General features: G+C 38.0%; 1 protein-coding gene across 1 annotated transcript in view; it reads left to right on the top strand.

The window, feature by feature from the left end:
• The window catches only part of Tmtc2 (transmembrane O-mannosyltransferase targeting cadherins 2), a 375,422-nt gene that overhangs the window by 233,774 nt on the left and 115,358 nt on the right, over positions 1 to 26,290 (top strand). Inside the window, exons 5-8 of the mRNA XM_041670971.1 lie at positions 571 to 656; positions 1,112 to 1,296; positions 2,431 to 2,509; positions 19,008 to 19,129. Coding sequence (XP_041526905.1) covers positions 571 to 656; positions 1,112 to 1,296; positions 2,431 to 2,509; positions 19,008 to 19,129 — 472 coding nt within the window. The remainder of the gene's footprint in view (positions 1 to 570; positions 657 to 1,111; positions 1,297 to 2,430; positions 2,510 to 19,007; positions 19,130 to 26,290) is intronic.

Genomic DNA, 26,290 nt, shown 5'->3' on the forward strand with positions numbered 1-26,290 from the left:
GCACATTTATTTGACCAAAGCCAAGCAGCATAGAAATATACAGCCTTCACTTCTTCCCTTTGTTTCTTTGCTCCATCTGGATCTGCCTTTGCCATCGAGACAGACTGCTTTTATCCTTTTTGCCTTTGGGAGCATTGTGAACAAATATCACCCAAGCAACAACAGGCGAGGGAGGCATCTCATGTTTCTATATATTTATCCCTGCCTTTCCCAGGTTTCCCTGGTAAAATGAGGAGGACATGTGTGTGTTCCCAACAGAAATCCAGGTGGCTGGCAATTCAAGCGGGAGGGGGAAGAAGTCTGGCGAGGGGAACATTTATTGGTTACAGAAGTCCGTTTAAAAAATCCTTCTTAATACTTTTCTCATGGAGCCAGGGTCTATGGATACCTGTGTAGGATTTTTCCTCCCGAGAGATCATTTCCTTCCATTAGAATTTAGTTTTATGGTACCAGGTCAGCATTTTTATTGGGCCTGTTGACCATTTTTGCCTTTGGAATATAGACTGAAAATGTGTGGGTTTTCTGTTTCGTGATTCAGCCCCTCTCAGTGTCTCTGTTCTCCCCATGCAGAGGGTTGCTGCTCCAGGAGAACAGCAGGTTGACAGAAGCATTGCATTATTACAAACTGGCCGTCGGGAGCAGGCCGACCCTGGCTTGTAAGTAGTACTACAGCTTTGGAGTCTTTTAAATACTGCCTTTCATTGGTAATAATTACCTCTGTACTGTTGAAGCCTTTCATAAGAAAGCAGCTAGCTGTGGTATTCATATTTCTAAATATTTGTTAATATTAACAATTCTCTCTCTCTCTGAATTTCATTCTTCAATGCCATTTCCAGTTTTTCCTTAGTACTTTGATAGTTCAGTCTTTTATTTAACTAGATTTTGAGCTCAAAAATCTGTGGTATTCAGCTGAATGAAAAAATAATTATGTTTTTAGAAATACTTGGGGGTTATTACTACCATTATTGATCCTGTGCTTGTTCTGCACACATTTAATAATTTTTATTTTTCGATAAATAAGAAATATCCCTTGGAACAGAGATGAAGCCAATACTCCTTTTATCCACGGTGCGTAGTGCCTCAACTTTCTGTTACTGGTTCCTCCTCGCAGCTGCGTATTTAAACACGGGCATTATTCTGATGAACCAAGGGAAGACAGAAGAAGCCCGGCGAACATTCCTGAAGTGTTCCGAGATTCCAGATGAAAACCTGAAGGACCCTCATGCACATAAGAGCTCTGTGACCAGCTGCCTGTACAACCTGGGGAAACTCTACCATGAGCAAGGACACTATGAGGTCTGTCCACCACTCCCTGCCCTCCTGCTCTGAGATCTAATCTCCTACCTTCTTCCTGGGGCCACTACAGTCTTTTAAATAGCTAATCTATTCATATTCCAGTGTATGTTGGAGGATGTAGTGACTGTTAGCACACACATAGTCCACAATTAGGATCTAAGGTATGGTTTCTAGAATCCTTACCATTTTGCTCCGTGATTGATATTTTTATGAAAGGATATTGTTTGTACTCTGAATATTAAGAATGTATCTTGATCTCAAGGCTACCTAATTTTCTTAATTCTTTTAAAACCAGTAGAAAAACAAATGTGGTTTTGATGGTGGAGGAAGTCGTTAAGCAAGCTGCTACTTAGTAGACTTGATGACCCCCCCCCCATCCTCTTTACTCACAGAAACCATGTCTGTATGGCATCCTTCTCCCTTAAACTGTCCTCTCTCATGACATGCCCACATCCCACCGACATACTCTTATACATCTTAAGGCTGCGCTATGAGCTGGACAATGGTGGTGGAAACCCAGCACTGGAGAAACAGAGCCAGGTTGACTCTGAGTTTGAGGCCAGGCTGGACTACAAAGAGAGCTCCTGAGCTTTATACAAAAAACAAAAACAATAAGAAAAACCTGTCTCAGAGAACCAGAAAAAAAAAAGACTTCCTCCTATTGCGGTGTGAGGAAGAAGATGCGCTTTTAGAACAGTTTCATTTAACAGCGTCAGTGAATGCTGTCAGGAGGGAGACTATTTGCTTGCTGGTGCTTTACTTCTACCCCGTGGGTTGCTTGAGTTAGAGCATAGATTCAGGATGATGACTGATGAGTAACGTCCAAGTGCGAATGTTTTTAGCTCTTCTTAGTGAGTAATCTGTGAGAGCTGGAGATTTTATATTAAAAGAGCATTGCCCACTTTCAGTTCCTTGTTAAGCTAAATTTTTCTGTGACATTCCTCACTGGGCTGTTTTCACTCGTGAAATTAAGGCAGCATGATATCAAAGGACAGCTCAATTATTTCCCTCTAGTGAATCATTCAGAAGCAGAAATGGGTAGTTTTAACTTTGGAGACGCGTCATTACGTTACTCTCAGTGCCTATCCCTGTCCTCTAATGATGATTTATCTTTCTCTTTGTTTCTTAAATTAGGATGCCCTGAGTGTATATAAGGAAGCAATTCAGAAAATGCCAAGGCAGTTTGCCCCCCAGAGCTTATATAACATGATGGGTAAGTACCACTCTATGTTTTAATTGGCATCAGGGGTTGCGGAGAAGGAAGAACCCCGTGTTTACGTGCAGTGGGCTCCTACAATCTTCTTAGTAATCACAGAGCAATGCTTACACTGTGTGTTGTCCAGAACCATCCTGAAAAGAGCAAAGAGATGAACGAATACAGCACGTCAACACATTTGTCAAATTTCATAGCTTTTACAAGGGACTCTCAATGCCATTTGGGTACCAAGTACTATTGAACCTCTAAGGAATGAGAAAACAATATATTGTATTTGTTATATGTGTAATTTTGGTTATATTTAGGTATATATATATATAATGTATTTACTTCAGTGAATTTACCAGATTTATAATAATTTTTATCATGTTGTTCTCTTTATCAGAACATTCTCAGTACTTAGCCTGTAGTGATGTGGAGATTCCCGAGGCTTGGTGCTTTTAAAACTGAGAATATTTGAATCAACATGTGTTGCTTTTATGGATGAGGCTTTGGGTCCCTGTAGTGTTTATTTTTTCTTTTTCAGAGTAATTTTTTTTTTGTTTTTTTTTTTCGAGACAGGGTTTCTCTGTGGTTTTGGAGCCTGTCCTGGAACTAGCTCTTGTAGACCAGGCTGGTCTCGAACTCACAGAGATCCGCCTGCCTCTGCCTTCCGAGTGCTGGGTTAAAGGCGTGCGCCACCACCGCCTGGCTCAGAGTAATATTTGAGACTAGAAAGAGACTGTGAACATGGTAAATATGCTACTTTAATTGTTTATCTTCCTGTGTTGAGTAATCTCTACCAATCAGAATGTATATAAATCTAGGTTATAGATTTCCACCCCCCTGGGGGTTCAAGAAGTGAAGGACAGGAAATCCTAACCAAGCTCTTATCACCTGTGATTAATCTGTTCCTGCTCAGGAAATTGTTGTCATAGCTACTTGATGGTAGACATAACTATTACCCGTTAGGCATGAGACTCTTTGGAAAACCGCCAATGTAGTCTGAATGCCCTGTTGATGGGTTCATACGACTCTTTCCAGGAATTGGAGATGGGAAGGACTGCTCCTGCCCTCCAATCAATTCCCTTTTCCACAAAGCAGAAATTGCAAACTCAGACCCGCCATTCATTAAATCTGATTAAGTCCTTTGATATTGCAAGACCTCCCTCATATAGATGAAATAGCCAGGATTAGGCTGTGTGACCTACAGGCTTGTATTCATTCTAAGTCATATGATTTGGGAAATTTAATACTAGCTGCTTGGTTGTGCATTCACAGAAAACCACAAGTGCTCCGTGACTTGAACATGTGTATCTGCCAAAAAACAAAACAACAACAAAACAATGACAGCCGCAAAAACCTCATATTTTTTCCTTACATGACAGGAAGTGTAGGCATGGTTCAGATATGGGATGAGGCACAGTATAGCTTTCAATAACCCAAAAAGAGAATCTAATCTGACTCAGAAGAGGTTGATAATGCCATTCATGTCTCTGGGAGGTGCACCTCCAGCTGGCCTACCCAGCATTAAAGTGATTGAACGCCCACATCAAAGAGGACACTGGATATTTCTTTTTCTTCTTTGATATAATTCCTCCATGGTAAAGATTAGCTTCATTAAATATATTTTTGCCTTCAAGCTTTTACTGGATTAAAACTGTGTCTTTTACTTTTAATCATTTTACCATCTGTCCACATGAATCAAATATACACAGGAATATCACATGTGCCTAGGCTGGGTGGTTTCATTAAACCTTTCCATTTTAATGCTGGGTATTTTTCATAGCAAAATAAATACTAAAAGGACTGCTTCCTCTACCTTTATCTGAAGAGGCAGTGATTTTACTTTGATTTTATTCATAACTTTAGCTTCCAGTTTTTAATCAATTGTCAAATAAGATATCTTTGCTGAAATTAGGTTTAGGTTTTGAGTTCCTTGGTGACAAACTGCATGTGGTCTCTTTATTGCTAATGGGAAATGCTAGTATCCTCAACAGTTAGTGATTTCAGAAAATTCATTCAATTATTTTTATGTAAATAAATTGGATTGAGAATTGAGCTGGTACCTTGGGATCTGCCCTCTTTAGGTTGCACGATCGCCGAGCTCACACAAGCAGAAGACAGCTGTGTCCCCGGAGCCATTATCTGGTTCTTTCTGTTATTTTCCGTTACGGAACGAGAGAGTCTCTTTGCTTAGATTCTGAAAAATCTCCCTGACAGTTTTCTAGCAGAGGACCCTAATATAATTTCCAATAGCAGATTCTCTCTGTAATTATGGTGGCTGCCTTCTGTTTGATTTTTATGGGAAGATCTGTCAGCTGGTCAGGTTTTAGAGTTTCGCCTGTTCGGGAAACTGTAATTTTCTCAGAGAGCGAATTCACCTCCTAATCAAATGGGTTAAATCCCCCGAGTGTTTGCTTTAACTCCTAATACATTTTGATTAGCCTCCATTTGACAAGGAAAAAAATGGCCTGGGAGATAAGCTGCTCTATCAGTTCATCAGTTTCATTAGGCTGTCAGCATGTGCTGATTATCCTATCAAGTTTATCAACAGCCTTGCCTGTGTTTTCTAATTCACACATTTACATATTATTAGTGCCCTTTAGGGATCAGTGATGGATTATAATGTCTGGCTAGATTCAGCCAGCAAGTATTCATTTTTTTACAGGCCTCATTCATTTAGCCCTTCAGGGCCACTACCCCTAAGCCCTTGTGCTTGTGTATGTGTGTGTGTATTTGTGTGTGTCTATTCTTTTTTCTTTACTTTAGAATGTAGGGGAGCTAATAGAGTGCATGTAAAAATACAACTATATTGCAATATTGTTGTAATAAATTCACTGAAGCTCCTTTGAAAAAAATTCTAACTAGCCCTGTAGATTTTTTTCTTTCTTTTGATCATTTTAGGACTGTGTGCCGCATGCCATTTCGCTTGCTCTGAACACCAGATGGACATATTTTTCCCACTTTCATTGTAATTCAAAGCAGGGGTGATTAATTTGTTTCCCAACTTCAGGTCATCCTATTTTAAGACTCCTTATTAGTTTCACCATCGTCATTCATATATAAGCACACAATTAATCTAAAATAAATTCCTATTATTCACTCTGATTCCATAGGACCAAGGTCAGACTCTAAAGCTACAGAGAAACCCTGGCTCAAAACAAACAAACAAACAAACAGCACAAATATTAATTCCAGCTGAATTAATTCTATCTCTCTATTTTTTTGTTATGATGTGTTTTCCCTTTACTCTTAATAAAAATTATCTGATATTCTGGCACTAGTATCGGTATTTATTGGGTCTCCATCCTTTCTTTTATCTCTGAAGCATTAGGTAACTACCAGTAGCATGGAATATCTGTGGTAAAAGACTTATGTCTTTAAATTTCCAATAACAGAATCTACTTTATTTTCCAAAATATGAAATTAACTCCCAAAGAACCAAGTTCACTTGTTGCGATTGCAGTTTACATTGGAGGCAGAAGCAGAGTTTCTTAATTTAAATTCAGAGGCTTTCTGTGTACCCAGTTGGTGTCATTGAAACTAGCTCACCCTTTCCTTTATGAGATCCCCTTGCCCCCATCGTCCTAATTCCAGAATTATAACTATGCTTTTAAAAACAAGTAAAAATTTCTTGAGTTCTTTATATATTTTGGAGATCAGTCCAATGTACTCACTCATAAGTGGATACTAGCTATAAACAAAGGATATTGAGCCTCTAGTTCATGATCCTAGAGAAGCTAAGTAATAAGGTGAACCCTAAGAAAAACATATATAGATCCTCCTGGAAAGTGGAAATAGACAAGGTTGCCTGACAAAATTGGAAGCATGGGGGTGAGGGGAGAAGAGAGGGAGAAAGGAGAAGAGGAGAGGAGAAGGGGAGGGGTGAGGAAAACTTGAGGGAATGGGATAGTGGAGAAGGAGGAAGGACAGAGATGAGAGCAAGGAAAGAGATCTCTTGATTGAGGGAGCTATTAGAGGGTTAGAAAGAAACCTGGCTTTAGAGAAATTCCCAGGAATCCACAAGGATGACCCCAGGTAAAACCCTGAGCAATAGAGGAGAGGGTGCCCGATCTTGGCTTGCCTTGTAGACAGACTGATAAATATCTTAAATATCACCATAAACCCTTCATCCAGCAACTGATGGAAACAGAGACAGAGACCCACACTGGAGCACTGGACTGAGCTCCCAAAGTCCAGTTGAAGTGTGGGGAGAATGAGAATATGAGCAAAGAGGTCAAGATCATGACGGGGACACCCACTGAAACAGTTTACTTGAGCTAATGGGAGCTCACCAACTGCAGCCCGACTGGGAAGGAAAAAGCATCAGACCAAACCAGTCCCTCTGAATGTGGTTGACAGTTGTGTGGCTGGGGCAGACTGGGGCAAGGGGAGGGTGGCACTGGCAGTGACACCAGGATTTATCCCCACTGCATGGACTGGCTTCTTGGGAACCTGTTCTCTTTGGATGATACGTTGCTCAGCCACTGTTTAGTAGGGAGCGCCTTGGACCTTCCCCAAAGCAATGTGCTTTACCCTTTCTGAGGATTGGATGGGGGTGGAGTGGAAAAGTATGTGCAGGGAATGGGAGAAGGGGAGGGAGTGGGAACTTGGATTGGTATGTATAATGAAAAAAGATAGTTTGTTTTATTTTTTTAAAAAAGAATAAAAATTAAAAAAAACAAGCAAAAATGGAAAACACTTAGCTGTAAAGGATGTGACACCTACCTACTTGTGGTTAATATTTGCTGCATTAAATATGCAACATGTAAAGATGTCAGTGCAGAATACTTGTGAACACCTCCTATATCCTCTTCATCCCCGGACCTCTGCAGTCCCCTTATCTCTGCTCAGGAGTGCAACTCTGAAGGATTAGAGAAAGCTCCATTAGCTTGTAACTTGCAATTGTTTTTCTATCAGTTTGAGCTCTTTCAATCCCAGAGGTCATTTTAAGCCTATTTACAATTGAAAATAAAATTACTGTGCATTCTCAATGCAAAGTAATTGTTTAGTTAATTATACAAGTGATTTAGTCCATTTCATTTTGGTAATACAGCTCGGAGTAAGAGAGACCGAGGCTCACAATCTAATCCGTGCAGTCTGTAATCACTGTTTGAATAATTAAGATCACTTAAAACACCTCTTTACTGTGCTGTGCTGGCCGGAACAAATAGAATAAATAAGAACAACTCAGCTTAGACTCCTCAGTGTGGTCGTGGAGTCACTATTGCTGTACACGCTCACAATTTCCAACCCTCTAAGCAAGCTTCTTAGTAATATGTCATGTACATTTATCACCAAGGAGAAACTGCCTGCCTTTGTCCATCAATTTCCCGCTCATGCCTTCTTTGTTCCTTTCTTTCCGGTTAGGCATCAGTTTTGTCAATAATGTTTAGAACATCTTCTGTTGTTTCCCAGTTTTATTTCTTTTATATACACACATCTTTCTTTTACATCTCAGATGCATAGAACATTTTTTTTTAACCTTAGGCCTTGTGTAACAAATCTCTGGCAGACAGGAAACTTTTGATTTAATTTTCCACGTCTAACGTTGCCCTTTAGATGCTTTAGATATGAAAGCGGCATCTCCAAATGTATTGGAGTATTCACAGAGAGTAGAAGAATTGGCAGTGAATTGAAAATATAGTTAATTTATTAGAGAAATTTGGGGTTACAAGGTAGCTTGTAGAACGAAAGAGTTAAGTGTCGTAATAGCTATTATGACAAATAGAATAAATAAGAACAACTCAGCTTAGACTCCTCAGTGTGGTCGTGGAGTCACTATTGCTGTACACGCTCACAATTTCCAACCCTCTAAGCAAGCATCTTAGTAATATGTCATGTACATTTATCAGTGTAATTAAATGTATTAGACCATTAGGCTATTATTTGCATAAAAACCCCAAAATTCTCAAAAGAGGATCATTTACACCTGTTGGTGATGGACGGCAAACATTACTCATAATTTCCTGAAGTGTGTAAATTATATGCTGAGTTCATTTGGTAAAATTTCGATAAAAGTTCATTTTCCACTTAGTCTTCGGCACTGTCTATTTTTAGCTTCATTAAAAAAATATCATGGGTTGTAATCTAACTCTTCCTCTCTCTCCTCTTTGCTTATCTCTGTCCTCCTTGCCCTGTCTCTCTGGCACCCTACCGTGTTGCAGAAGGCATTCAGAGAATATGCAGATTGATGTCTTCTTAGAACGCTTTGCATGTTTCATCGTCCATGATGGGTCTTTCCAAAGAGGATGGCTCCCCGCATGGTGGGCGCAGGGAATGTGAGGGGCTGCTTTTCAGCGGTAGGAGATGTGAATTGTCCACCTTCCTAGGGGTAGCATTAACACACCAGCGTGGGGCAACTTCTCTTGTCACCTGTTTTCCCGTCTGTAATTCTGCAGGTTTTTCTCACGACTGACTCCATGGGCACTCTTGAGATCTGTACGTCAGTCCTCAATATTTAATCATAATTAGATAATATATAATTGGATTACATAGTAATCTCTACAACTCCCTAAATAATATTCTAGTTTCTAAGATAAATAAAGGCAAATGTAGGTTTGAAAGACATGTATAATTTCCTCAGGAAGTTAGTCAGCAAGATAGAAGTCATAAACTTATGGCTGTGTATCAATACGATAAATTGACAAAATTTATGAACACAAAACTACAGATGTTCATTTCTCATTTTACTGCAGGAGTCTAAGTTCTACTATTTTATTTTCTGCTTGACATAACATCCACATCGTGCGCTGAGGTTTCAACCCTCAATTTTGCTAGGCATTACCCTGTACACTACAAAGGGCAGCATCCAGTTCAGCTGCATTAAATAGGCAATATATTTTGTTTAAAGTTTCAATTAAACACAGAACAGCAAGATATATAGTCCCTTTGGGGAGTCTGAACACTTGAATGTCAATAGTGTGTCTGCTTAAGGATCTCACTTAGGTCTCAATCTCACTTGCTTTTCTGGAAATATGATATGAGACAGTTGATTATATTTCATTGCTATTAAAACCACAGAAGCCCACCTGTTACATTAATTCATCCTTTTGCCAGTTTGTGGTAAAGGAAAAGAATGAGGCTCATTTTTTTTTAATTTTAAAGTCAAATTATAAGGAAATGAATACACTTAATACCTAATTATAGTCTTTGGAGTCTCTGATTTCCAAAAAAAAAAAAAATTACAAAGTGTTCTGTTTGCAAAAATTGTTTTCTGACGTTTCAATTGAAGTAAATGAGGAAGAAGTATATTTTTAAATCTTTGTCTGGATAATAGCCATAGGGTGAATCTTTTACCCAGTGGTCAATACAGGTTGGACTGCATTTTAAAATTGAAGCACTATTTTAACTGCAAAATTCATTATGTTTTCAAAATCTGACATTCTAAAAGATGCAGAGTTTGATGTCACTTTTCTAGATAGACACAGTGTATGGAAGGAATTTTTCTGTGTGAAAAGATACTATCTTGAAAACTCAGGTCAAATAAATGAAAAATTATTGTTCAGGCATTTAGAATAGGTAACTGCCAAGACAGAAATATGGGCTACCTCTCCTCACCTAGAAGAGTCTATCAAAAGTAGAACAAACATTTTAGTCAGTTGTGTGTGACTATAGAGCTTCAGAAAGAAAAACCCATAGATCTAAGGGAAGTTATTCTTATGCTGAAATTTGGTGAACCTAGGAAAATCATACAGAAATGGGATCAGACAGATAGACCTTATGCAGTGGTTAATCATTGACGAAAGCCCATTGGCTTAAGATAAGGGTTATATTCTTCTTGAGGTTTATTTTTGTTGTTGTTGTTTGTTTGTTTGTACAATTCCTTCCATTCATTTGGTGCAGGTAGGCATCCTATGCAGCGAGGGTCTTTAGGGATCACAGGAGAATAGAGAGATTGGCTTTGCCAAGCTTATCTTGCGCTTGCCTCTGGGAAGAAGCTCTCTTCATTTTATGAGCCATGTTAAGGAAGAGGAATGCCAGCTTTTCTGTGACTTAGGGAGCCGGAGGCAGAGGTGAGTTCTCTGGAGAAAGTCAGGAAAATGATGCTTCCAAGGTCTACTCACTCTCTCCTGTGAAAACTTCAACACACAGAAGGCTCAATGGTAGCAATAGAACTGTGGGTTAAAATAAAATACATTGCCAATTCTCTGTAGGCCATGTGTGCATTCATGTCTGATTTTCCAAATAGGTTGAAAAAAGTTTTTTCTTACATAAAAATATCATTTAACTTTCCCTGTGATCTTTTGTTTGTTTGTTTATAATTTTATCTACATGGATAGAAACCATTGACTTATTCACAACAAATAAAGACAGCAAATAGAATGTGTAGTTTCTATCCCAGACAATAAGTGGTTACAAACACATTAATTATGGAAAGGTTTGTGAGTTGTTGTAGAATCTTTTTTTCAAATAATCAAAAATAGGAAGAATGTTAAATTTCTTCCATTTTATCATCATAACTAATATTTAAAAGTCTTCTTACATTGTTAAAATATTTTATGCTACTCTTCTGGCTATAAGAAAGTCCTTTTTCACTTTCTTAACTATTTTATCCCTGTTTCGCAACTGATACTGCATGCATTATTTCTTCTCATGCTAGCTCACTGTTTTCCCTTTTTTCCTGGTGTAAATCCGGTTTGTTTTAAAGCACTAGGTAGCACCCCTTTGCATGTTTTCTTTTCCTTCTTTTCTTTTTCTATTTTTGTGTATTTTAGTACTACATAAGTCTGAAGGGGACTGTATTCTGAAGGGAAGGATTTTCACCTCCCTCAACATATACAAGAACACACACACCACATGTAGTGTTGGAAGGTTCCGAGCAATGGATAGAACTGGCACCAAGCCAATAGAATTGATTATTTTCGTGATTTATTTCCTTGAAAGTTGAAAGGAAATTGATTAGCGTAAAGAACATCAGGAGCTCTAGCTGGAAGTAGAGAAATATTGACACAGGGTTTTGGCTTCTTTCCAAGCTCAATTTTGACGGCACATCATGAGTTTCCTGTGTTTAACCTCATGCTACAAATTAGACCCTTTTCAATTTTTTCTGAAGTTTTACCCATGTCTTGATGATTAAGTAAACCTAATGTAATTCATACTTAGCTCCACCCCAACCTCCCACACACCCCCAGCATATTTTCTCTGATGAAAAATTACCTTTCAGGATTTAAAGATCTCTTAGATTTAATGCTGTTAGTTCCATGTTTAACCTGTTCCACTGACCTCTCAGCCCACCACCTGGAAATGTTTGATTTGACTTCCATGTCCTCTATCCAATTCTCAACAGTTCAATGTATTGTCAGAGAGGAAGGACACTCAATTGGAATCATATGAATTTTCTTTTCCTGCCATTGAGTATTTCCATTCAGGGATATAGTATCTAGATTAACTAGACTATGTTGTTTTTATGTGAATAAGATTGGGAGAGAGTTCAGATGGAAAGAGTCACGAACACCAGCAATGAAGAGTAACAGTTAGTTTGTGGCATAGAAACATTAAAAATAATAATCACAATTTCTTTTCTTCTGTTGCTACTTTTGACATTGAAGGAAAAACTGAAAAGTTTGGCTAGTGAGATGGCTCAGTGATTAAGAGCACTGACTGCTCTTCCAGGGGATCTGGGTTCAATTTCCAGCACCCACATGGTCACTCAAAATGATCTGTTATTCCAGGTTCAGAGAATCTAATGCTTCTTCTGGCCTATGCAAGCACATGTGGTACAAAGAGATGCAGCCAAGTAAAATACATACACACTCACATGCACATACACACACACACACACACACACACACACACAAATGAATAAATAAAAACACTGAAAATTAAAATCCAAACAAGCTAATTTTATCACAGATTCTTTGAAAAGAAAAGAGAATTTCTTGAAGTTTCCTATACTCTGACACACTTAGCAAAAATATAATACCTATATCCAAATTGATATATAGCATAATCAATTATTCATAAGATATTAATTGGTTATTATTTGGAATCAGAGACATGTACTTAGGTTGGAAGACATGATGAAGAGGTGAATGACTTTCTGATATCATGAATGAATATCATTGGTTTATTTGGGACAAGAAGGATTATAATCTCTGGAGAAGGAAAAAGAACAAATATGAAAAAGAATCTTTCATGAGCAAAACTCAGTTTTGTTGAATCACCTTTTAAGAAAATGGATTTATAAAATTTTACGATTATGTCTTACGATGTGTGTACTGCATCATGTATGTGTATGTGTAGGTAGGTGTATATGTATGTGTGCCTTAGTGAGTAAACTTACTACATTAACTCCTGAGACAGAGTCTCTCTTAAATCTGGTACTCACAGGTTGGCTATTTTGCTTGTCTTAGTTCTCAGTCCTCTAGATTGCACTGGAGAAACAGATATACACATACAACCACAGCTGGATTTTATTATGTGGGTTCTGGGCACCCAAACTCACCCTCTCTCTTTCCTGATTGAACTGTCTCTCCAAGTCCCAGACCCAAAGATTTTTTAATGCAATAACAATAAGTATTTTCAAAAAAAATTGATCAAATACTTTGAGAGAAATCCTTACATTTATTTGGATACAATCAGCAGGAAATGAGTGGAAGGTTTAAAGATGAACAGTGGATGTTATACCCTACTTCCTAGGAAAAAATAGAGTAATTAGAAAGCAAATGATATACGAACAAGATAAGGTGGCCCTGAATTAAATATTTGTATGAAGGGAATGTTTATAAAAGTTGATTTCTAACCATTTAAGTGTTTTAGATAAAAATAAAAGAAGAAATGTGTCACACCTCACAGCTCTATGTGGGTTAAGTAGTTGATTCTAGTAATGAAACTATATAATTTAAGAAAGAGTTGACATTCGTATGAGACAGTGATGAGCGAATGATATAAAAAAATCCCAAGACTTTCATTTCTGTTTATTTCTTTCAATATCACAATAAATCAACATGTTTTATAATTACTTTTTAAAATAAGATATTTGCTGAAGAAGTGGATCTATGTGAAAAGTTGGGGAGTAATTTGAATACATAGTAAGAGGGTCATGATCTCCTGAGTGTGACAACTAAAATTTTGATGTAACTGGCATAGTTTTCTTTCAAATAAAATATGGAACTAAGTGCTTTAAATTAGCAAAGTATATCAGAGAATACAGGTTCAGTAGCCAATACCAACAGCAGATAGCTCATGATCACCTATAACTTCTGTTTCAGGGGATCCAAAGCCCTCTTCCGGACGCCTTGGGCACTGCACACACTTGGAGCACATATAACCACCATTTCTGTCTCTCTTTCCTCCCCCATATGCGTAAATAAAAATAAAGCAACAATTAATCATTTTTCTTCTGTTGTGCACATACACCTAAAATCAAGTTAGGAAAACATCATACATTTACTTACAACTAGATTTTATATTCTATGAGTTAGCAACAAATTCTAACATACTATATTTATTGAATGTATGTTTATTGTTGTCTACACTGGATAGTGAAAGTATATATGAAAGATAGCAAAGTCTTTAAAAGGCCTTAAACAATTATATTGCTCTTGAGGAATAGGAAATCACTTTTGTTAGGAGTGACCAGAAGAGTTCTATTAACTCAGCAAAACCTGTCCAGAGTCTTAATCATTTATCCATAATACTTCCTCGAAGCCTTATCTGCACGCAGGAGCTGCCAAATAATTTGAAACACAGGAATCAGTGAGCTGTAGACCATGATGTCACTGATAACCCAGTTTGTTTTCCTCACGAAGTTGGCGTTTGCCTGGGTTGTTTAGAAATAGCGCTGATTAGGACGAGTGACATTATCTGTTCTACTAATGAAACTGGGTTATCTCTGCCGGAAGCCAACCTAGAGACATCCAAATCCCTTTAGTGTGCAAGGGAATTGAAAACAAGTCTGGGTGATGAACCCAACCACTACATCATCACACAGAAAATCTTATTCTCATGAAATACCTCTATTGCATTAGTTTTAAAAGAATGAACAGGAAAAGTAGTCATTGTTGCTTCTTTCCTCTTGGGTACTATAAACATTTTTTGTTATTGTAACTTAAAATTTATAGTCCTAGAGAATATGACTTAACCCTCCTCCGACCAGCTTGTTTTCAACCATCTAGCTCTATTTATTTATTTCTTGAATTCCCTGAAGTTTCCTTTCTTGGGGCCATCACCTTTCAGCAATTTTTATAATTTCAATATTTCAATCAATTTAAAAGAATCAGTGTGTATCACTCTCGTGCCAGGGAAAATCCTCTCCTGGTACATTTTGCACTTATTTCATCTCATTTGTAATTATGATTTTAAATCCAATTTGTGGAAAATGGTATAGGGAAAAGAATGGGGGAAACTGTTTTTAAGATTTATCATTTGTGTGTGTGTGTGTGTGTGTGCGTGCGTATGTGTGCGTGCGTGTGTGTGTGTGTGTGTGTGTGTGTATGTATGTGTGTGTGTGTGCGCGCACCCACACATACACATGCTCATAGGCACACATAGCAGGGATTGAATTCTCTGGAGGTGAAGTTTTTTTTTTGTTGTTTGTTTTTTTAAAGATTTATTTATTTATTATGTACACTGTGTTCAGCCTCCATGTATGCCCTCAGGGCAGAAGAGGGCACCAGATCTCATTACAGATGGTTGTCAGCCACCATGTGGTTGCTGGGAATCGAACTCAGGACCTCCGGAATAGCAGTCAGTGCTCTTAACCTCTGAGCCATCTCGCCAGCCCTCTGGAGGTGAAGTTATAGGCAGTTGTGAGCCACTTAACATGGGTGCTGAGAACTGAAGGTTGGTCCTCTGGAAGAACAGTAAGAGCTATTAATCTGAGTCTTTTCTCTGATCTAAGCCAGAGAAAACACATACTTCCTTTTCTGAGTTTGGCACTATTTATTTTTAAAAAAATAAACTCTTTAACATGTTGATTAAGGTCTGAGACACAGTCACCTTTGTAAACAAACCTGGTGTTAATTTAAGTATAAGACTGGTATATGGCTAGAAAGGTATTAATAGATTGTCAATAAGTAGTAAATATTATGTGACTGGATGCTTAGCAAAATAGAAAACGGTGGCTCTTGAGCTGTCCAGTCATTAAGCTAATATTATTTTTAAAGTATTTATTTATTTTTGCCATTTTATGTGTATGGGTGTTTTGCCTGTGTGTGTGTCTGTGTACCTTGTTCTTGTAGTGGGTCCCCTGGGACTGGAGTTATGGATAGTTGTTAGCCACCATTTTGGTGAGTGGATTTGAACCCAGGCCTTTTGCAAGAGCAATAAGGTCACTTAAGTCCTGAACTAGGTCTCCATTCTCAAGCTATGATTTGTAATTCTCCTGCACAAATCCCTTATTACCCATGAGGTTTGCCTGTTCCTTCCTAAACATCCATGTTCCTTTGAGACAAGAACTGTAAAACTCTGACTTTGCCCATGCCAGTGATGTGGCAAGTACTTGTTTGTTGCTTAAGTCTTAACTGAGTTCTCTCTGAACACATCTCATTTATCCTGCATTTTCTTGCAATTCAGGTTTTACATCTTGATTTTTTTTTTACATCCTTTGTAGACACTGCATGATTGGACGCGCGCGCGCGTGTGTGTGTGTGTGTGTGTGTGTGTGTGTGTGTTTGTGTGTGTGTGTGTGTATGATCTAAATCTCAAAACACTCAGGACTTGGGATCCTTTAATACTTTTCTGTAAGACTTACTCTGCCTAAAGTTAAAATTTTAATAAACAAAAACAGGTGCCCTAACTGATGAAATGGTTGTATAGCTTTCAAGTACTGACATGAAAAACATGATTAACTGAGGTAGAATTTCAGGTTGTCTGAAAATGTAATGTAAGTCCATATTCATTCCAACTTCATAATTCATTTTTACAGATACAAGTTCATTTATCATTAATTGCATCCAGGTTTTCAATACTTTGTATTATGTTTGTTACATAAATCATGTCTATTTTTTTTACTGGAAGGTGTGGTTCATTATTCAGAAAGAAAAATAGCATTGTTTTGTTTGAAAGGAAGCATACATGGGAAGGAAAAGAAAAAACAAATAACAGAAAGAAAATAAACAAAACTCAGAAAGTGTCAACTTTTGTACATATATTATAATAAAATCAAGAAAGTTATTGCCAGGCTTGATGGCACATGCCTGTAATCCTATCCCTGGGGAGGACAAAGCTAGGATAATATGCATTATAGTCGAGACAAAGATACAGAGGAACACCTTAAAAAAGGGAGAGAGAGAGAGGGAGGGAGGGAGGGAAGGAAGGAAGGAAGGAAGGAAGAAAAGAAGGGAAGAAGGGAGGAAGGAAGAACTCAAGCTTAAAAAAAAGATAACTATTTTAGAAACTTGATAACGTGGATGGCATTCATGTTATATCCTGCCACTACTGCTGAAAGCTTTTCTGCATCTTCTAATCTAGGCTCTGAGATGGGTGTCACTGTTTCTGGGCATTTTAGCCTAGTCACGTGACTTCATCCAGTCACTCTCAAATGACAGCCTGTTAAAATTTTATGCTTCAAAACCACAACCATTTCTAAACGATCGCTTTCGTGATAGTTGGGTCTCAGGACTGTCGTTAAGACTGGAAACAGATAGGCTTGGGCAGATACATACAGGTTTTGCATTTTGCATCCTGTTTGACACCAGTACAACCACCTAAAGGGCACTCAAAGGTCAAGAGCCAATTCAGTTTATGAGATCTGTTTGTCATAATAGTAATGTGCAAAATAAACAAGAAAAACCCAGAGAACAAAAATCAATTAACAATGAAAAGGGAAAGAATATGTTTATTTGTTTTTAAAAGGGAGTACGTTCTTCTCTTGAATTAAACATGCATAGCTACTGTGGGCAGCATGCTTAGGGAGGCCCTTGTGCTTCTAAATGGAAATGGCATTATGGTTATGGCTAGCCATAAAAATCTGCTTGGTGATAAAGTAAGTTACTAGTCTTGCCTGTTCTCTGCAAATGGACAGCATTTATGTTCACCATTACCGTTAAAGCTATATTATTTAACTTAATTATATATTTTCTTAAAGTGCAATTTTTCTACCTACTGAGCTTTCTTTTATACTCCAGCATAAAGGAGATAGGGATGAGAATAAGAAAACCATTTACTATGCTTTTGGCTTTATTTCTCCTTTTTTTCCCCCTCTTCCTTCTCGGTTGATAGCTAGCTATACATTTTTGTAGCTGAAAAATAAAGTTAATGGCTGAAAGACCCTGAATTTTTTTTGTGTGTAAAAACTGGTCTTACTTGTTAATCATCATATTTTAATTGATTTTCCAAGTGATACTGGTAAATTTTATTTACCTTTATTAACTTTAAAAAAATTCTAAAGAAAATTAAAATATAGCCACCTAGATTTTTTTTCTGTTTTTTTTCTTTTCTTTCTTTCTTTTTTTTTTTTTTTTTTTTTTCGAGGCATGGTTTTTCAGTAGCTATGGAGCTTGTCCTGGAACTCGCTCTATAGACCAGGGTGGCCTCAAACTCACAGAAATCTGCCTGCCTCTGCCTCCTAAGTGCTGGGATTAAAAGCATACACCACCACCACCCAACTGTTAGGAGAAATACTTGCTATACTCCAGGATGACCTATAATTCGTAATCCTCTTATCTCAGGTTCCTCAAGACTAAAATTGTAGGATGTTACCTGGCCTAGCAGCAATGTTTAATTCAAAAACATTTTAACTCTTACTTCTTCTACGTGGTTGAAAGACTTTCCTTCCTCTTGCCCCATATGAGGCTAGCCATGTCGTTATTCTCAAAATCAGTTTCTAAAGAATAAATTAATCCAAATAAACAATGTAACTGATTCAAATGCATAATTAAATGAGTTGTCATTATAAACTAAATGGTGAGGAATAATATATATTTGGAAATTTCATGTTTAAAAGCCAAAGCTATACTATATAACACGTTTTTTTTCCTTTCCTTTCTTTTTTTGCAATTATTTTAGTGTGTATATGAAGGTCAGAGGACAACTCTCAACAATCACTTCTCTCCTTCCTCCATCTGAATCTGGGGTCAAGCTCAGATTGTCACTCTTTATAATAAATTTTCCAGTTGAGTTAACTATGCACTTCTTGAGTCTCATTTTTCAAGGCAGGTCTCTATTCAACCTGATCTATAATACACCTAGGATGCTTGTCCAGTGAGCTTCAGGTTCCAGGCTGGCACAGCCATACCAGACTTTGTATACATGTGTGAGCTTCCAGTTCCAGGCTCTCACTGCCCCGCTTGGCCTTTATACATGAGTGTTGAGGATCTGAACTCAAGAGCTCTTGATCACGTGGCAGACACTGATCCATCTCTCTAGTGTACCCTGTGTTGTTTTAGTCCATATATACATTGCTTACTGTTTAAGTCATGTCAGATATGTCTCCTTGATGACTTATGTATTCTCTCCTGGTGAAATTCCAAGCTCTGGAACTTTTGGAACCTTGCCTGTCGTTATCCTAGTGTGCATTGATGCATGAAAAATTGCAGCATCCTTTTGACTTCGGTAATTCTCTCTCCAGGTGAAGCATACATGCGACTGAGTAAGCTCCCCGAAGCTGAGCACTGGTACATGGAGTCACTGAGATCCAAGACTGACCACATCCCTGCTCACCTCACCTATGGGAAGCTGCTCGCTTTAACAGTAAGCACCTGTCTTTTGAATTCTCCAGAAATTGAGTTTTTCCCATGTGTCCAGGGGATAGCAGGAGTTTAAAGTACTCATCCTGGACCAGTGAAGTCAGTTAATTAATGATAATGATACTATTATATACCTAAACAGACAATGGAAAAAAAACAAACCTTTGGGTGTGTCCTATAGAGTGTGAGATATGAACATCCCTGATCTATCAACGAGACAAACATAGATGGAGAACCTCAATTACATTGTTATCCATTCATGTTGTCTTAATGGCAATGATTGCTTAAATAATATGCTTTGCAAGTTTGTTAGCATCAAGTTGGCTGGAATTAGAACTAAGGCCTGTTTTTCCAAATCATGGGCCATATAAAATATTACACAATTTACAGGGCTATAGAGATGGCTCAGAGGTTGAGAACATTGACTGCTCTTCCAGAGGTCCTGTGTTCAATTCCCAGCAACCACATGGTGGTTCACAACCATCCATAATGAGATCTGGTGCCTTCTTTTGGCTTGCAGGCAAGCATGCAGAAAAAACACTGTTTACATGATAAATTAATCAATCCATAAATAAATATCTTTAAAAACTTTATACATTTGGAATTCCTTCTAGTTAGAGGCAATCTACAAGAGACTTATAGACTTGCATCAGATCAGGGAATTCTCGGTCCCTGGAGAAATTAAGTTAAAAATAAATACAAGAAACTTCTACTGAAAACTTTTGTTGAAGGTATTCTTCCAAGAAACACAATCTAGAAGGAATTACCATAATGTGAAAAAAGAGAGGTTGGCAAAATGTGATAACTTTTGGGTTAATCAGATGGTCTTCTGTTACCAAATAAGGTAGGTTCTAATGTTGGTAAGCATGAAGCAATAATGAGTAATTTCAAGAAATTAAAAATGTGGAAAAAATGCTATTGCTTGCAGCAGCTATAGAGTTATTTCCAAAGCAATGTTCTCTTCATGCAAAGTAAGCATTGGGATTGTACTAGGAAATCTATACATATTCACATAATAAAGTAAAACATTTTGTGGGCAAGCACATTTCTTGAACCCATTCATTTTAAGGCCACTACTCAAGAACAAAATGTCAGAGATAAATTTGAGAGCAAGCTTTACTCATATTTATGGAGCTCAGATGCCATACAGAAATTTTTGGACATGTTCAACCTTCAGCATAAAGATTTGGTAATAAAGAATGACTCTAAAGTTTGGCATAGTGATACAAACCTTTAATCCCAGCACTTGGAAGGCTGAGGCAGGTGGATCTGTGTCTGTTCATGACTAGCCTGATCTACATAGAAAGTTTCAGGACAGGCAGCGGTGCATATTAGAGAGAACCTGTCTCAAACAAACAAACAAGCTAAAACAGTTACATAAAGAATAATGACTCTGGCAAACTTCTCATTATATATTCTTAGCTGATTGAAGGGAACTGACACCTTGAAGGCACATCCACCCCCAACATCGCCTGTTCCACTGAGTAAAATGTTAACTAGGAATGGCTGCACAGCAACAGGGAAGGGGATACAGAAACGGAGAAAGTATGAACTGATTTGGGGAAGAGATCAGGTAGAGCTACAATCAATTTGTCAAAGATCACAATCTAAGGAAGTTTGTTCAGTGGAGATAACAATGAAAAACCATTTGGTCCAAAGAATCCTGGAGAAGAACATGAACCAGGGCGTCTTGGTGTAGTGCAGGGCTGAGTTAAAAGCTATGCAGCAGAATAATAATTTGCATGGTATGACTGTAGGAGTTGGGTTTTTCCTCTGTGTACACAAATGCTAGGAACCCGCCCCCTTCTCTAAGACAAGAACAGAGACTTTCAAAGATAAAGCAAATGAGTTAGCAGTCAATGGTGCAGGTGTAGCTCATACTCATACAGCTGAAGGTGTGATGAGGGGAAAGGGTGATTTGCTTTGCGTGTGGGTTAGTCTGTCTCCCAGAGGTGCATATGCTTGAAACTTGACTTTTTATGTGGTGAAGATCCTAAGTGGCAACCAGTCAGAGAGGGGCTGAACGTTCTATAATTCTGTCAGGGCAATATCACCTTCACAAGGCATTAATGCTGATCTCGGAGTAAGTGAGTTCTCGAAAATATAAGGCTCCTGATTCTCCCTGGTTATGTATCTTGTCCTATGATCTCTCCCTATTGGTCATGTTCCCACTGTGATGTCATCTACCATGTTGTGATGTACCCAGAAGATTCTTCCACAGCAAAGCCGGAACTGGTACATTGCCCATAAGCATACCAGATCCGTGAGATAATTAATCTTTTCTTTGTTAAGTATTTAGCTTCAGGTATTTTGTTTGATCAACAGATGAGGGACAGCAGACAGAGGGAGGAGTGAAATGTGTGTTGATTCAAAGTCATAACTTTTTAATTTTGTGTTTTTTAATTCTTCTCTCATGCATTACCTCCTGACCATAGTTTCCCCTCCTTCTGTTCTTCTCAGCTACCCACCTTCCCTCTCCCCCAGATTCACTCCTCCTCCATTTGCCTTCAGAAAAGAGCAGGCCTCCCAGGGATATTTACTGAACACAGCATAACAAGTTACACTAGGACAAAGCACAAGTCCTCAAGTCAAGGCTGAGCGAGGTAACCAAGTAGAAGAAAGGGGTCCCAGGAGCAGGCAAAAGAGTCAGAAACACACTTGACTCCCATTGGTAGGAGTCCCACAAGAATAACTACTCAACAATAAAGTATACACAGAGGACCTAGCTCAAACCCAAACAGGCTCTATGACTGTCCTTTTTAGAGTGCTAAGATGTTTACTGTTTCTTAGCCACTCTGGAGAATATCAACAACATGGGCTGTCTTCCTGTCTTCTCCTACCCCTTTCCCTCATCTCTATCCTTTGAAGAATTCATTGAATTTTCATCCCTAAAAACACAATCTTTCTGGGGAAAGATTCTCTGTCTACATTAGAAGGCACTCTTTAATGGTGCGAAGAAGCAGGGTGAAAGCTTTTGCTAACTCACCCATAGCTATGAATGGTCAAAATTGGACCGTCAGACCTATGATGAGAAACAAATTGGTACTATGAAAAGTCTGAAGACTCTTCGGACAGAATGACTTTTTTTGGCAGAGATTGTAACACCCAGCATTTATGGTGTCATAAGAATGGAAATGTTGAAGGGGAAAACCAAAGTTTTATGGGCAGAAACTATGACAGAACGGTTTTCTTTTGAAGGAAGAGAAGTCTCCCTGTGTGCAAATGTAAATACAGGGAAACAAAATGTCTAAAAGACATTTGGAACTTTTGAGATTTTTCTCATGGTGCACTTAAGATTTTTCAAAGAACCATTTCAAAAATGACTATGAAGACTATAGCTGCCTAACTATTGCCCTTCCTACAAGCCGAGAGAAATGGCCACCTTTTCACACATAGTACTGATGTGCCTAGGCCCAATACTGCGTATAGAGAGCACGTATCCTGTTCTGTTAGATTTTCAATGCAGAGAACGTTAGGATTTCTTTTTCAAAATAGATTTGAAAAGCTGCATTGAAAGTTTTTGCCTCACAGAAACATGCTGAAAAGAAAGAAAAGGCTTGCATATCACAATATAAATTTTAAAATTATTTCCCTCCAGGAGTATTTTTTATAGTTTCCTACTTGGTGGTTAGATGAAATGCAGATCTGTGGAATGGCTTGACCATAGAGCCAAATCCCTCCACCATCTTTAATGGTTTCTTCTAAATTAAATGTTTTTAGATTCAGAGTCCAGTGTATTACGTTTGATCGATTACGGGTTACTTGCTCTTCTAATATACCACTGAATTGACAAGGTAGAAAATACCACACATTTTGACTTTTGAGATTGTGTTTTATTAAACAGAACAGGCTACTACTCCAGGAGAAGTGGAAATGGGGTGGTGTGTTTCCCTTGTGTCAAAAGTTGCCAAAGGTCAACTGTGTAAAACTGTCTGGCACCTATATCAGCGTCAGACTGTAAATGATGATTTCATGAGAGAATTCTGTTTTTATGAGAAAATTAGGAAAATTTGATGATTGCTACTTTGATTCTAGTTAGTGGACTGACTCATTTGAAACGATTTTTCTTACACATTTGTCTTTAACAAGCTCTGTTCAAAGGAATTTAAAGCTTCCCAGCATGCTTTTGCACATCTTATAGATCATGTCCATTTTATTCCTCTGCTGAAAAGAAAAGGCAAAAGAAAAGAAAAGGAAAGCCATCTTTCTCCTCTCTCTGCCTATTGAAATGGTATTTCCTTTGTGAAGTCTGCCCTGAATTTCTCAAGAAGTTATAACTTTTTAAGTTCTTGATTGTCTTTAGTCCCTCTTTCTGTACCTCTATGGTGTGAATTGAACGACATATAAACATATGTCTGTCTTTTGATATTAGACATAGAACATTTTATTTTATGGCATTTCAACATGTATTGTCTTGGGTTGACACTTACTGAATTGTTAATCTCTTCATTTGGTCCACACATGTTCTTAGACCTACTCTTTCCCCCTGACCATTGCATTCATTCTTATGGATGTGTGCTAAAGGATTGGATGAGAGGGGCCATATCACACGACAGACACACGCATAATCTTCCAAAGCACTGAAAAGAAGGTCATGTTAGAGTGGGGTCCATCACCTGTGTCCTGTGCTGGATGTTATTGCTTTATTACTTCTTTTATTTTTATCTTAAATTTTTTTTTCCTAAAATAAATTTTGAGCATATTTCCCCCCCCCCAACTCCTGTCAGATAGTTCCTGCCTCCATATGTACCCGACTTCATACTTGAAGTTTCCATCTCCACACAAAAGCAAGACAGGGAAGCAACAACAAAATCCAGAAATCAAAACAGAAAATCAGTAAGACAAAGGCCCAGACAAAACAAAAAGCGCATACAAAGGAAAGCACAGTATGAAGTCTGTTTCGCATTGCCCAACTACTTCTGGGCATGAGACCTGCCCTAGAGTGCAGTTGATATACCCATTGGCATTGCATTGGAGAAAATCAATTTTCCTTTTCTCAGCAGGTATCAATTACAAAGACCTTTGTGGTTAGGGGTGGGACTTTGGGTTCACTCCCCGCTTTCCATGGTAGGATGTTGTCTGGTTTGAATCTGTCCAGGTCTTATGAGTGCTACTGCAGTCTCTAGGGCTCCATGTCACTGCTAGTGCTCTTGTATCTTGGAAGGCACCGCTTCCTAGGAGCCCTCTGCTTTTGTCTTTTCTCTCACATGGGTGCCTGAGCCTAGAGGGGAGCGGTGTGACAGAGATAGCCTATGCCGGACTCAGTGCTCCAAAGTCTTTCTGTACTTTACCCAATTATAGACCACTTTATTAATCGCAATTTCTGCAGCAAGAAGCTTCTCTGATGAGGGTTGAGCAATGATCTGCTCTATAGTTATAGCAAGGTGTGACTAGGAGTCATTTTATCATTATGTGCCTAGAGGAATGGTTATTTCTTGATCGTTCTTAGAGAATGCCATTCCAGTTTATGACTGAGACACCCGAGCAACCAAGATTTAAATAACATTCCCCAAAAGACATTTAGTAATTAAATAGTAGAATTAAATACAACTATACAGTTTTGCATATTAGGTGTTATTAATTTTTATTCTCTAGTAAATAATTTTAAGTGGATTCTCCCCCCATTGATAGGCCATCTTTAACTGATTAGAGAGGCTCGGAAATCAGTCCCTATATCTTTCTATTCATCACTTAAGGTCACTTTTTGATATTTGTTTTAAGTATCAGTTTAGATTGTATGAAAGATTAAATGTATTTTTATTGCCAGATGTGATTGCTCATGGACAGAGGACTTAAGGCTATAGACATATTTTGATTCAACCTTCTATCTGTAATACAAACTTCCCAGGGTACCCAAGGGGAGAGCTCTGCCTCAAGGTCACGCGTAGGTTCCCTGTTTAAATATAGCAGGGCTCAGCTGACATCTCCTTAAAAATATATGGGACTTTTAAACTAGTGGAATATCCAAATAAAATACAAAACACAGGCTGAGTTTAAATTTTTCTGCTTAAGATTGTGATTTATTCCTTGTTTGAACTTTGTTGCCTGGGGCTAACTCCGTGCATTTAAATTGGTCATGCACTAAGAAGGGCTACAAGAAATACCATTTCCATTATTGTATTTCAGGTGATTTTTCTAGTTGCTTCTAAAGCTGTGGGTCCTGAAGCCTTGTCTTTGCTTTGTTTTTATTTTAAACCTTTGTTCTGTTCCATTTATTTTAGCCAAATATTTTGCAGTTTTTGTCAGCCTGTAAAATTAATATTGATTTAAATTGTAATAAAACCTTCTTGGCTGTTAGCTTATTTTCCAGATTTAGGTTAGTGGGAAAGAAGGAAAGATATTGGAGACTCTAACAGTAATTCTTGACATACAAAACCTTTATTTTGGCTACCGCATGGACACACTAAGCCAGACTCCTGTGTCTAGCCAAAGTTAATTGGGCTCCATAAAACTCCAGTTGTGAAAGTATTTGATGTTCTCCAAAAAAGCCCTCCCCCACCCCGCCCCGAGCTGCTTGGTGTCTCTGTGTCTACTGGAAGCCCAACACACTATCCTATGCTTCTTTTGTAATTATTATTATTACTTGGAATTGAGAATTCTTCTTCCATTTGGCTTTATTCAGAGCAATGCGCTTTCATTTTGTGTGCTGAGCAACATCTGGCTTTCTGGATTTGTTTTGTTGTGATTTCTGCACAGCCATGTTTAGATTGGAGAAGTCCCCGCAAAAGACAGTTCTCTGTAATTCTGATTCTGTGATTAATATGAATATATTCAATTCATATGTTAAATTTACTTCTGTGAAAAGGGAAAACATTATATCCTATGTAATTGGCTGCCTAAATATTTAACTGACATATGGAAGGAACTTTAGTTCAATATAATATTCAGTTAAGCTTCCATATAAAGTTGCCTTATCTAAACTTTATGATTTATTGTTCTAGATACAACCATCATCATTGTATTGTGTTTACCGAGAATCAAAATGGATATGGTAATTTTATTAGTAACCCTTTCCATAATTCAAGATAAGCACTTTTAACCTAATATCAGCAATATAAGTATTATGTTTACATCATTAGGTGACATGGGAATCTAAAATATATTTCTCTGCCTTTGTCCAGGAGAGGTCAATGTGAGGGTGTTTCCTTTTGCTAGATCGCCTCGG

Source organism: Microtus oregoni, unplaced genomic scaffold (genome assembly GCF_018167655.1).
Source record: "Microtus oregoni isolate MIOR12 unplaced genomic scaffold, Mior012 000001F_ref0000356, whole genome shotgun sequence".
NCBI lineage: Eukaryota > Metazoa > Chordata > Mammalia > Rodentia > Cricetidae > Microtus > Microtus oregoni.